Genomic DNA, 13,787 nt, shown 5'->3' with positions numbered 1-13,787 from the left:
GTCCCATGGCTTTGTCCACATTCAGTTTTGGAAGTTGTTTATAAACAAATGTTTCCTCTTTCCCCACACCCACTCACTGCAATATGTTTTTGACAAAGAAAGCTACAGCTCTCCTTTTTGCCATCTCTATCCCTCCTAGATAGTTATATAGCCAAGTATGGTGGTATCTCATTCATGAGACTCTAGTGGCCGAAGTGTTGAGGTTTGTTAACCACTGATGAATTAGGTTGCCTCTTTTATTATTCTCCACTAAAGTAATGCTTTTGCTGGGGGTGACATCCTAAACTCACTCTCTTCCATCTGCCATCCTGTACCTCTAATTTAAATACATGTCCTCATACGATTTGAACTTTTCACTTAACATCCTCTTTTCTGCCTCAGAAAGATATAATCCCCGTTACAGTATAGCCTCCTGTTGTTCCATATATTGCCCCAGCCGTCTAAACATCTAAAATCTTCTTGTTTACACCAGGTTTGGGTCTATGCTAAAACTGGTTGTGTGATGCATCTTTCCTTCTCCCTTACCATGAGCAGATAGAACTTCTGAAAATTTGGAAGTCTCTTTATATTGTAGAGTTACTGTTTCTAGCTAGGTCAATTTTTCCCAGATGGATAACGTTAACTTTAAAATCCTTATTTTCTTTGTTTATAATTTGGTTTGTGTTCCTGCTGGCAGAGGGATTGTGGGAGGCATTTAACGTTTGCTTTTTTTTGTCATTTGAACTGCAGTAGTAGTTTTCCGTTGTGGGCTCTTTTGACATTGCCTAAGGGATTCTGGCGCACAGGATGTCACTCTTCTTTAGTGACGTTACTTAAGATTCTATTCTTGGAACAGCATCATTTCCCAAGACAGAAAAGGCATGAATCTTCTGGATTGTTCCAAGATTACTGCGGTATTTTCCCGGGCTAGAAGCCATCAAGGCCAAACTGGAGCACAGTATACTCTGGAGTAAAGTAGGGTTTTCCTGTGTGCATCAGAGAGGTGGAGCTGGAAGAGAGACCAGGTTGGCTCAGCAGTGAGCAGAATAGTAAAAAGTGATGTGTGTGCCCACAACTGTGGCTTCTAAGGCTGCTACTTGCAGTAGCCTTCCTTATTATTATTATTATTATAACTTTTCTGTTGTGCTCTAATTTCTTCTTTAGCAACAGCATGTCAATTTAGAAGCCATCAGTGAGACATAGAAGGAAAGAAACGTTTTTAAAAGCATTAGCACCTGTTTCACAGTATTTCTCTGGTTTCTGGTTTTGACTACAGTTCTGCATTGCATCTTAGCTGGAATAAAAAAAAAACATTTGATCTGGGATAGACATTTGCCTTGCAAGACCTTTATTAATGTAACATCAATTAATTCTTTTATGTTTCTTTTTACATTTCATTTTGGAAAGCTATTATTATAAGCAGTTCTGATGGCAAAAATGACCCAATTGTGTGGATGGCTGAACGACCCAACAGTTATATTATCAGCAGAAAAAAGACTGCTGACAGGAATGATGGTGAGTTTAGGTTGTAAATCTAAGTCCGTTCTTTGGATTCAGTCAGCTACTGCCTGTCTTTAATATCTGCTCTGCTTTTAAAGCCCTGTGTTTTTTGTATCCGTTCTTCAGTATCCCTCCCAAGGTGAGTAGTAGTTTGGAGAAATATTGTTTTACCGTTTTCTAATCCTCTAAATCCTTTATTTTCTAAGTTCTGTTTTTCAGCTTCGTTCTCTAATCACTCAAATGGTAGTAACCTGCTTGTGCCTTACTAAGTGCTGGTTGCTTGAATCTGTTTGACCTAACAATTTATACATGGCAACATTTTAAAATATTTAATGTGAAGTATTATGTAACAGGCATGGTCATACGTTGCGTAACTGTAATACATACCTGCGTACAAGGTGCCTTAAGGACATACCACACTTTGCAGTGTGGTACTGCCACAGACTGGGAAATGTTTTGTAAATCTAACTGTACTTCAAATATATGATGTCGGTCTCTATGGGAGCGATATGTGGTATACTGACTCTATTCAGGGTAGATAAAGCCATATCTTCCTTTTGATTATGTCTGTACATATTTGTCACTGACTTTCTTTAACACTATCATCCTTCTGTCCCCACACAATAATTTTCTGGCGGAGTTACCATCCTGCCCACCTAGCATGAGCAATGCTTTCTTCTCCTCATTGTGTGACATTCTAAAGCGCTGTCACTGCTGAAGGCCCGAGCACTGAAATATTACCCCCGACGCATATAAGCTAGAAAACCTCATCAAGTTCTAGTGTATATCAATTGTTTTGCTTCATGTTTCATTAAAATGAGATTTGACACATACAATGGGCTCTGTACTCAAAGAAACGTATATGCTTAGCAGCTAAGCAAATAGGAGGCAATTCTGTAATGGAGTTCTTACATTGACAAATGCATTATGCAAGCAGATGTTCAGAAAGCTGACATTGACAAACGGATGTGTATACACATGCCTAAATGTCACTATTCTCCCTAAGCCACAGGTGTCCAACCTCTGTCCTCAAGGGTCACGTCCCAGTCGGGTTTTCAGGATTTCCCCAATGAATATGTATGTGCTGCCTCCATTGTATGTCAATAGATCCCTTACATATTCATTGGGGAAATCCTGAAAACCTGACAGCGAGGGATGAGGTTGGACCCCCTGCTTTAAACGCTGTTCTATAAGAGCACGTCTACGTGGTATAAGGGGAGATTCTATATATGGCACCTGGAAAATCCGTGTTTTTTGCCTAAGTGTATTCTATAAGATTTAGGCGTGGAATATAGAATACGCTTAGTTGATATCCCATCGCCTAAAACTACATGTATCCATTTACAACAATGAAAATGCGTAAGTCCTTGCACATAGATTTACATGGACTGGGTCATATTCTATAACAACATGCCGACATTTCATTCCTATGCCCCTTTTGAACTGTGCACTTTAGAATTTAGGTGCAGGGCATTACACCATACGCTTAGTGAGTTATACATGTAAATTCTAATTATTGCCAATTAGTGCTCATTATTACTTGTTAAGTGCTGTTAATGCTGATTAACTTGTTAAGCCAATTAACTTACACACATCGTTATGGAATACGCTTAGATGTAGGCACGGAACACTAGGCACGATATATAGAATCTGGGGGAGAGTGCTTAAATGCAAGGGGGTGTACAGGGCCTCTCACATGTGCCATGTACAGAATACATGCAACCTTGCTGCATTTTAGTGATCACAGTTATAGCAGGTCTATGGCTGATGTAACTGTGGGCATCTAGATTTTTGGCTGCCTGATACTGGGTTCTGCTGATACTCTATAGTGGCATCTGGACACCCAGATGCCATTATAGAATAGGTTCTCACAGCACGACATCGGGGCGGGAGGTGCCCCTTATAGAATTACCTCCATAAGTCCTTTATCCGTTGATTTTCAGCAATACTATTTGGATAGTGTTGCTGAAAATCCCCCTAAACGCCCGGGTGCTGTCCTTTTGCCTGCCACAGAAAGATGTGATCTATCATTTTATTATAGCCCCTTGTTTTTCCATCTATTGCCCCAGTCACCTATATATCTAAAAGCTTTTTGTTTACACCAGTTTTGGATCCATGTATTAAAACTGGTGGAGCGAGGGGGTTTTGCCTAGCTGAACAGACAGTGGCAATATTCAGCTGCCAGTTGTATATTTAAGTGGTTTCATTTACAGTAGGCCTGCAAGAAAGCAGTCCTAAATTAAATTGCTTAGCTATACTGGTCAAATATCTCCACTTTACTTGTGCAGCCCATTTTAGACAGGTTGTAGAAGTAGGAATTGAGGACAGGAATTATCAAAAGATATACTAGCTGAGGCAAATTTAAAGAAATGTAAGATTTTTTTTAAGAGCTATTTTTTTTTGTCAAGCATTATTATTATATTCTGGATATTCTGGATAAGTTGGAACCAAGAATTTATTGAGGAAGCTGTAGTTATGGAGATATATTTCTTTTGTAGTTAATGTTCGTGGATGATAGAGTGAGGTCTTTCCTATTTTAATAATTGGAGTTCTTTTGCGTTTTATAATATGCATTTTTCTTTTCCTCTTTTTTTTTTGTATTGCTAGTCACCATGATCTGACTGAGTCGCCATGATCTGAGAAAGCCAGGCAGTATCTAAATTTTTAATAAACATAAATGTGCAGGTCAGTGTGTCAATATTTTAGTATAGAATCTGTTGACTTACGGCCTATTCTAAAATTTAGGAGAAATGGATATTTCCTTGTCATCAGCAGCAGATGAATCCATTAACTGATGGGTTGTATCTGCCTACTAGCAGGTGGAGATAGAGAACACTGAAAGTCCATAGTGCCTCTAGGATGGCTAGCCCCAACTGCCTTCAGTATTTCTCTATCTCCCAGCAGGTGTGGACGTAGCTTGATCAGCTCCTGGATTTCAGACTGCCTGGGGTGGCTCCTGTGCTTTGCCAGTTGAGCAGGGGTGTTGTGGCTGGTGGTGCCCACTTTAAAGGCATATAGGTTCGCCCTTTCCCTGCCTTACCCATTCCCCCTGCCTCCCGGAGTCCCTCTGTTGCTGCCTGCCTCCAACTTTCCTCACAGCGTTAAAAAAAAAAAAGAGCGCGCTTTAACTGCGTGGCTGTTCTGAGGCTTTTTCCAGTGATCCTGGTTCTGTGCAGCTTGACCGGAGCTCGTTGACTCGGTCTTCTGAGGTGAGAGTGGTGCCCAGCTCATCCGGGGAGGTCCCGTGGACGCCGTTCCGATCGGGGTAAGTTTTGGCGCGAAGCAGCCATTTTATTGCTATATTCCCGTCCTGTGAAAAAACGGACGATGGCTGCTGAAGGAGTTAAGCGCTGCTTCCGTTGTAAACGCAGATCAGCAGTGGGGCTGTGTAAAACGTGCTCCTTAGACGCTCACGCTCAATGGAGCTGGCAGCGGGCACCATTTTGGAAGTGCCGCATGCCTTGACCCTCGCGGTTGCGGAGGAGTCTGAGTGCAGGGGGACGCCTCGTTTAGAGGCTGCCAGAGGAGCTCCTACATCCATTTCTCCTTATTCGGAGGCGGAGGGTCAGGGTGAGTTTTTCTCCCCTGAGTTTGTGCTTTTAATGTATAAGGCTTTTATGCTGAAAAGAGCTCTGCCGCAGGTGTCTGACACTGCGTTGCCTCCTGGCTTCCCTCCGGGTGTTGATGCCCCGGGGATGACTTCAGAGGTTATTTCCTCCCCCGAGCGTTGGAAGCACGCTAAACATAGATGGGTAAATGTCCCGTCTGAAAGTGGCGCATATCCTTCCCCCCCCCCCGTGGTCGGGCTGTGGAGAGTCTGAGGGATCTGGCAGACCCTCAGGGACGGATGATCCAGAGGAGGGTGCCTGTTTGCCACTGGATTTGGATGATCCCAATGCGGTCTGCATTTTCCACCGCAACGAGCTGCCAGCTCTCATTACTGGCGCCTTGCAGGCCCTCTCGATTGATGATCCTGCTGAAGGCGACGCCTCCTCTATTCATCTTAGGATGGCGAGTACTAAGAAGCCTACTCGGGCCTTTCCTGTGCTTGACTCCATCCAAGAGCTTATTTCAGCTCAGTGGTCTGACCCCGATGGGCCTTTGAAAGTGGCCAGGGCTATGGGTCAGCTTTACCCTCTGCATGAGGAGCACGTGGCCCCTTTGGGAATGCCTAAAGTGGATGCATTAGTCACGGCGGTGACAAAAAAGACCACTCTCCCAGTAGAGGGAGGGGTCGCTTTGAAGGACATGCAGGACCGGCGGCTGGAGTCCGCGCTGAAGCGGTCCTTTGAATTTGCGGGCCTTGCCTTGAGGGCGTCTATTTGCAGTTCCTATGCAGCCCGGGCATGTCTTTCCTGGCTACAGCAGGCGGTGGAACAGCCCGCCGATGGTGCGGGTCCCCTTTCTGAGGTTGCCCCGCGGATGGAGTCGGCCCTGTCATTTTTGGCTGACGCCCTTTATGATCTGGTCAGAGCTTCGGCTAAACAGATGTCTGTGGCGGTGTCCGCCCGCCGCCTTCTTTAGCTACGGCATTGGGCAGCTGACATGGCTTCTAAGCAAAGGCTGGTGAGGCTACCTTTTCAGAGCCTCATGTTATTTGGAGAGGAATTGGAGAAGATTGTGAAAGACCTGGGGGAATATAAACCCCAGAGGTTACCTGAGGATAGGCCAAGGCCTTCTTCCAAGGGTTCTGTGTTTCCCTCCTCTTCCAGACCTCGCTTCCGTGAAGCTCGAAGGTATCGCCCGGGGCGCTCTGCTGGGTTTTCTCAACGTTCCCGTTTTCAGCAGAGGAACTCCTTTCGCTTGGACAAATGTTCGGCAGGGGCCGGTTGAAGGCCAGGAGTTCAGGGGCGTCCTCCACAATGATGGGACGCCGGTCAACTGCTCCTTGCCTGCAATAGGAGGACGTCTTTCCCTCTTTCTAGAGGAGTGGACCAAGATTACCTCAGATCAGTGGGTCCTGGACCTGATCAGAGAAGGTTACGACTGGAATTCGGTGCCCCGGTGAGAGACGTGTTTGTGGAGTCCCAATGCGGCACTGCCGTAAAATGGGCGGCGGTAGAGGAGACCTTACAAGTCTTGCTGCACCTTGGAGCGGTGATCCCGGTGCCTCCCGCTGAGCGCGGCTGCGGCCGCTATTCCATTAATTTTGTCGTGCCTCGAAAAGGCGGGTCTTTCAGGCCGATCCTCAACTTATGAAGAGTAAACGAAGCTCTCAGAGAATGACATTTTTTCATGGAAACCCTGCGCTCCGTCATTGCGGCGGTACAGCCAGGAGAGTTTCTCATGTCTCTGGACCTAAAAGAAGCTTATTTACACATTCCTATCTGGCCTCCACACCAGCGGTTCCTCCGCTTTGCAGTGTTGGGAAAGCATTTCCAGTTTCAGGCCTTGCCTTTCGGCCTAGCCACAGCTCCCCGTACCTTTTCCAAGGTAATGGTGGTCGTAGCTGCCTGTCTCAGGCGAGAGGGTATCAGCGTTCACCCTTATCGCGACGACTGGCTCATCAGAGCGGACTCGGCAACCGAGAGTCATCTTGCCACAGCCAGAGTGGTGGCGGTCCTGCAGGCGCTAGGCTGGGTGGTCAATATACCCAAAAGTCACCTGACCCCCTCTCAGTATCTCGAGTATTTGGGGGTCCGGTTCGACACGGCATCGGGGTTTGTCTTTCTCCCCGACCAAAGGCGGTGCAAGCTTCAGAATCAGGTCCATCTGCTCCTGCGGATGCCTCGCCCTCGCGCTTGGGACTTTGTCCAGCTGCTGGGGTCGATGACGGCCACCTTGGAGGTGGTGCCTTGAGCGAGGGCGCTTATGAGGCCTCTGCAGATTGCCCTGCTTCAATAATGGTCTCCGATGTCCCAGCAATATCAACGCAGACTAACGTTGCTCCCTGTGCCCCGGCTCAGTTTGGAGTGGTGGCTCTCTGACAGGATGCTGCGCCAAGGAATGCCTCTGGTGCTTCCTTCCTGGTGCCTGGTGATAACAGATGCCAGCCTTCTAGGCTGGGGAGCGCATTGCCAAGGACGCTAAGCTCAGGGTCTGTGGACACCTGTGGAAGCGGGGTGGTCCATCAATCGCTTAGAACTGAGAGCGATATTCCAGGCTCTTATGGCCTTTCAAAAGATTCTGAAGGGGCTTGCTGTCCGGGTTCTGTCAGACAACACGACAGCGGTGGCATACATAAATCGTCAGGGCGGCACTCAGTGCAGGGCCCTGGCTGCGGAGGCCGCTCAGATTTGCCACTGGGCCGAGCTCCACCTGCAGCTTCTGTCAGCGGCTCACATAGCAGGTCAGAGCAACGTGCAAGCCGATTTTCTCAGCAGGCATCAAATTGACCCGGCGGAATGGGAACTGGCAGAAGAAGTTTTCCTTCAGATTTGTGCCAAATGGGGGACTCCCGGTATGGATCTAATGGCGCCAAGTGCAAACGCCAAAGTACCTCGCTTTTTCAGCAGAAGGCGAGATCCTCACTCGGCGGGGTCGGATGCTCTGGCTCAACCCTGGCCCTCGGGCCTCCTGTATGTGTTCCCTCCTTGGCCCTTGATAGGACGAGTCCTACTGCGGATTCGACTGCACCGAGGTCTGGTGATTCTCATCGCTCCAGATTGAACCTGGGGCTAGTGTTGAAGGCTCTTCAGTGTTCGCCCTTCGAGCCGCTTAAGCAAGCTTCGGAGAAGTATGTGACTCTCAAGACAGTCTTTTTGGTGGCCATGACATTGGCTAGACGCGTGTCTGAGCTGCAGGCGCTGTCCTGTCGGGACCCTTTTCTGCAATTCTCGGAATCTGGAGTAATGGTACATACAGTGCCTTTCTTCCTGCCTGAGGTGGTTTCAGCGTTTCACCTGAACCAGCCCACTTTTCTTCCTTCCTTTTCTAGGGAAGCGTTCCCGAACTCCTTTGGGCAGTTAGATCTTCTGGATATCCGCAGGGCACTGTTGCAGTATCTACAGATGTCAAATGACTTCAGGACTTCTGATCACCTTTTTGTCTTGTTGTCAGGTCCTTGGCGTGGAGGCCCGGCGTCTAAGGCCACTATAGCCCGTTGGCTCAAGGAAGTCATTTTTGCTGCTTATCTGCTTTCAGGTCGGTCTCCGCCTGAAGCGTTTAAGGTGCATTCCACGAGAGCCATCTCCTCCTCATGGGCTGAAATGGGTGCACTCTCTCTTCAAGAGATCTGTAGGGCGGCTACTTGGGCTTCTCAGCCCTCTTTTGCCCGGCATTACAGGCTGGATATTGCAGCGAAGCAGGACGCTGTTTTTGGAGCTCAAGTTTTGGCTCGTGGTGTGGCCTGTTCCCACCCTAAGTAGGGATTGCTTTTGTACATCCCATCAGTTAATTGATTCATCTGCTGCTGATGACAAGGAATGGAAAATTAGGTTCTTACCTTGGTAATTTTCTTTCCTTTAGTCACAGCAGATGAATCCATGATCCCTCCCTGTCTGACTTTGTTTTTTGTTCAGATCTTTCATGCAGATATAAATCTCATTGGGAGAAGTTGGAAAACAGTTATCAGAATTTCTACATGATGTTCTACTACAGGAGGTTGAGATCGTCCCTCCTTTGATGCTCCTGTTATGGGGCGATTGTTCGCTGTGAGGAAAGTTTATGTTATTATGCCTATATGGTTCACTCTGCTTTGGAAATCTCAAATACTGAAGGCAGTTGGGGCTAGCCATCCTAGAGGCACTATGGTCTTTCAGTGTTCTCTATCTCCACCTGCTGGTAGGCGGATACAACCCATCAGTTAATGGATTCATCTGCTGTGACTAAAGGAAAGAAAATTACCAAGGTAAGAACCTAATTTTCCCTTATATGCTGGAAGCCTGCAGCATAAACATCCAGTTTAGAAAAATAAACATATAATTTTGGCAGGTTCAGAGTCTGCACAGAAGTGGTAACATAATCAGTTATTATCCCAATGCTGTCATAGTGGTTTCCCATGTCAGCTTGGCATTTGGGAGAGGGGAACAAAAACCACTGGGGAATTAAGGGAGCAACCCCTTAATCCTTCCAGTGGAATACTGTGCAATAGCAGCTATTTCCCAAATCCTAAATGGCTTGGTAGCAGGTGTAACTCCCAATAGTGATCTTTTAGGACATAGCAAGCAAAAAACGGAGTGAAGACCCTCACGGGTGGAAAACAGCCAGAAAAGAAGTGAGGTTCAATAAATGGGCAAAACAAAGGATGTGTAAAAAAAAAAGTCAATTTATTAGCAGTAATCATGGAAAATTACATCAATTGGACTCAACACAGCCATGTTTGGGCAATTGTGCCTGTGCCAGGAGTCAATCAGTTTGTCCTTTGGATCTGTAGAACTTGGATAAAGCCCTTGAAAACTGAAATAAGAACAAAGATCAAAGTGCTAATATAAGTCCCGAGCTTGGGAGAGCTGAACGCAATCTAACAGAGACAAGATCTCCCGTGCTTGGGGCTTAAATTAACACTTTGAGCTCTGGGTTACACCACATCTGTGATCAGAAAGGCTAAGTTTGCCCAGAGGGAAGTGTTACTGTCTTATAAATCTAAGTCAACATAGGATAAACTAGTGGCTATTATTCCTTACACTAGCCATACTATATCTGTAGTGGCACAAATTTTCAAGTATTGACCAATATTTTCCCTCCATGACCTTTTCAAGATAAACCAGTGATAGCTTATAAGAGGGGTAAGACCATTGGAGAATTTTTATCATTTAAAAGACTGGATTATTCTCATGATACTGTTGACTGTGTATTACATGGACATGTTAAGTGTGGACAGTGCCAATTGTGCAAGTTTACCTTTGAAGGGCTTGAATGGAAAGTTCCTTTCACAGGCCAGAGATTGTTAGCTTGTCACAATACTACCTGTAACTCTGATAACATTGTATATGTTATACAATGTCCTTGTGACTTATTATATATGGGACTATCTAATTGATCATAAAAATATAGATTGACTGAACATAAGTCAAGGATCAAAAATGGGGATATGACAGCCCCTTTGGTTTCACATTGGGTTTAGAAAAACATAAACTAACTGATCTTAAATGATGCATTTTGGATAAGATTACTGTGGGATGGGAGGGTAGGTGTCACGCCCCTCACCTCCTCTTCAGCAGGATGTTCTGGCGGCGTGGGAACGTGCGCGCCTCCGGGACTGGTCGGGACCTTCGGTCCACCTCCTTGCTCCATGGGGATTGGCCCTCTCCGCGGGCGGACTCCTCCTTCTCAGACCACCTACCTATGGCAGCTGTCCTCTCCAGCTGATTCCTCTTAAAGTCTGAAGACCAGCACCACTTTTGGGGCGCTTTCCCTCTGTCTCATTGCTTTGGCTTCTATTTGGGGTAAGCGTTTCTCTACCCTGTTTTCTTGTCATGTTATCCTGATACTGACTCTGCCTGTACCTGGATTACTCTCGTGTCTGCTGCCTGCCTACTGACCTTGCCTGTACCTGGATTACTCTTGTGTCTGCTGCCTGCCTACTAACCTTGCCTGTACCTGGATTACTCTCGTGTCTGCTGCCTGCCCTTGCCTGTACCTGTATTACTCTCGTGTCTACTGCCTGCCTACTGACCTTGCCTGTACCTGGATTACTCTCGTGTCTGCTGCCTGCTCTTGCCTGTACCTGTACCTGGATTACTCTCATGTCTACTGCCTGCCTACTGACCTTGCCTGTACCTGGATTACTCTCGTACCTGCTGCCTGCCTACTGACTCTGCCTGTACCTGGATCACTCTCTTGCCTGCTGCCTGTCTGGCCATCATGCTCATCACCCTGCTTCCTGCTCCATCTGGTAAGCCCTGCAGGCCACCCGCACCTAGGGGCTCAACCTCTGGGGAACGGCAGTCAGCGCAGGTGAAACCCGGGGTTGTCCAGCCACCAAGCAGAACCTGGTCCAAGTACCGGGCTCGGCAGCGCTCTACTTGGTACAAGAACTCACAGGTCTGACAGTAGGGATGTAAAAGCTTTATTGAACTATAAGGAACAATGGTGGATCTTTAAGCTGGGTACTGTGTTTCCAACGGGCTTGAATATGGATTTAGATCAGGGTTCACTGTTGTAGATTTCTGATTGGTCTGTTGTGATCAGTTGATCTTTTAAAGGTTAATGTCCTCACGTTAGCACCATCTTGAAAGAACAATGGACAAGAATTTATATGGTGTGGCTTGATGTGAGTACCTGCATATTTTTGATGTTAAACATATTTTTGATGTTAAACATTTTAGTGAATATGTTTGGTTTATGTGAAGCTTTGAAAATGTTATTATTTGTAGGACTGCTCCTGATGCAGTTTTGAAACAGAACCTTGTCGGTCGGACTGTGAAAATATGAAAAATTTTCATATATAAAGATACTAAAGAATCCATGTGAGCGTTGGGTGTTTTGTTTGGGATGTCTGTGTAGCCAGTCTAGTGAGACTGCTGGCCCCCAGACATCCCAATGGCTTGTTTTTTGTACGTTTTTCCCTTGGACATTTTTTGTTTGAAAATGGCCCTTAAGGAAAGATGCACTGAAGCACAAAAATGTCTAAAATAGGGTGATTTTCGAACCAAAAAGGTAGACATTTTTTTGGTTCGAAAATGACCATGTTTGGCACTGGATTTTTGTTGCAAAACTTCCAAAATTGAATTTGGACGCCATATTGAAAATGCCCCGGCACACATCCCAATGACTTGTTTTTGTGCGTTTTCCCTTGGACATTTTTTGTTTGAAAATGGCCCTTAAGGAAAGATGCACTGAAGCACAAAAATGTCTAAAATAGGGTGATTTTCGAACCAAAAAGGTAGACATTTTTTTGGTTCGAAAATGACCATGTTTGGCACTGGATTTTTGTTGCAAAACTTCCAAAATTGAATTTGGACGCCATATTGAAAATGCCCCGGCACACATCCCAATGACTTGTTTTTGTGCGTTTTCCCTTGGACATTTTTTGTTTGAAAATGGCCCTTAAGGAAAGATGCACTGACCACAAAAATGTCCAAAATAGGGTGATTTTCGAACCAAAAAAGTAGACATTTTTGTGGTTCAAAAAGGTAGACATTTTTCTGTTTCAAAAATGACCGTGTTTGGCACAGGATTTTTGGATTTTTTTTTTGCAAAACTTCCAAAATTGAATTTGGATGCCATATTGAAAACACCCCTGCACATCAAATATTTGGGGCTGTTTCTTTCTCCCAACAATGTATAAATTTAATTGGCAGCATTGGCTTTTCTTCATTAGTGGTAGAGTAATTTAGTAGGATAATTGCATTACTTAGGATTTGTACCAGACAATTACTCCATGTTATGCTGGAGGAGGAACTTGGAAGAAGAAAATTGGAAAAGTATTACAGCCAAAAATGGGGTCACTTAGATAAATGAGAAAGTCTAGGTCTAAGCTAATCTGATTCATGAGAAGTGATTGCTTCAGCCTCTTCTTGGAGTTGGAAATTAATGCAAAGTTTTGAATTAGCAGAAGCAAATTCAATTTTTTGAGCATAGACCAGAAGTTCTCAACAAAGTCCATGGGACACACCTAAACAGATAGGTTTTTAGGATGTCCATAATGACTGTGCATGAGATAAATTTGCATGCACTGCCTCCATTGTATGCAGATCTGTCTCATGCATATTCATCATGGATATACTCACTCCCCCTTGTCTGGTTTTTTCTTGTTCAGTTTCTGGCCTTGCTTAGGCCTGATACAAACAAGATACTATTTTATAGAATTACCCCATTGTTTTTTGGCAGCCTCCCAAGGGATGCTCTTACAAATGAGTCATAGCAGCTTCTTACATTGGCACAGGTCATTAATTAGTAAGGCAACATGCAAGGTCTTTGCAAAAATAATGGATTAAGCCGTTTGTTTTCAATGCACAGATGTGTTAAACTTTTCAAAGTATGCAAATGAAATAGAGCATCCCGTTGGGAAAGCATTTGTCAAATAAATGCTGCCCGTGAGAGTAGAATCCCCACAGAGAGAAGCTTTCAGGATGCGTAAACAAAAGGCATAGATCGCCCGATACTCAAGGCGATTTAAGCAGGCAGGAGGGCCCCTGTTTGCTTACTTCGCTTTGAGTCACCCAACTGCCAATATTCAGCAGCAGTAAACCGGGCAGTGCCCTGAATATTGTCTCTGGCCAATGGCAGGTCCATGTTCTCCTGTTTTTGAAATTGCCAATTTGTGCAGCATGGGACAGTAGTTGATTTTGGAAATCAACTATTGTCCACAGACTGGGTTCCCCTCTTCTGTGCTGCAGCACTTTGATTGCATACCAGCTAACATGGTAAAGAGCCACTGCCTTCATTCATAACGGAGAGGGGGGCTCTGACTAGCATGCTGGAGC

The 13,787-nt window shown here is 45.5% G+C and overlaps 1 protein-coding gene across 1 annotated transcript in view; it reads left to right on the top strand.

Moving 5' to 3' along the window:
- LOC115470140 (epsilon-sarcoglycan-like) overlaps positions 1 to 13,787 on the top strand; it is a 61,311-nt gene that overhangs the window by 21,053 nt on the left and 26,471 nt on the right. Inside the window, exon 2 of the mRNA XM_030203120.1 lies at positions 1,387 to 1,494. Within this exon, the coding sequence (XP_030058980.1) occupies positions 1,387 to 1,494 (108 nt within the window). The remainder of the gene's footprint in view (positions 1 to 1,386; positions 1,495 to 13,787) is intronic.

Source organism: Microcaecilia unicolor, chromosome 1 (genome assembly GCF_901765095.1).
Source record: "Microcaecilia unicolor chromosome 1, aMicUni1.1, whole genome shotgun sequence".
Lineage (NCBI taxonomy): Eukaryota > Metazoa > Chordata > Amphibia > Gymnophiona > Siphonopidae > Microcaecilia > Microcaecilia unicolor.
The sequence above is the reverse complement of the archived record's forward strand: the minus strand, read 5'-3'. Positions and strand labels throughout refer to the sequence as shown.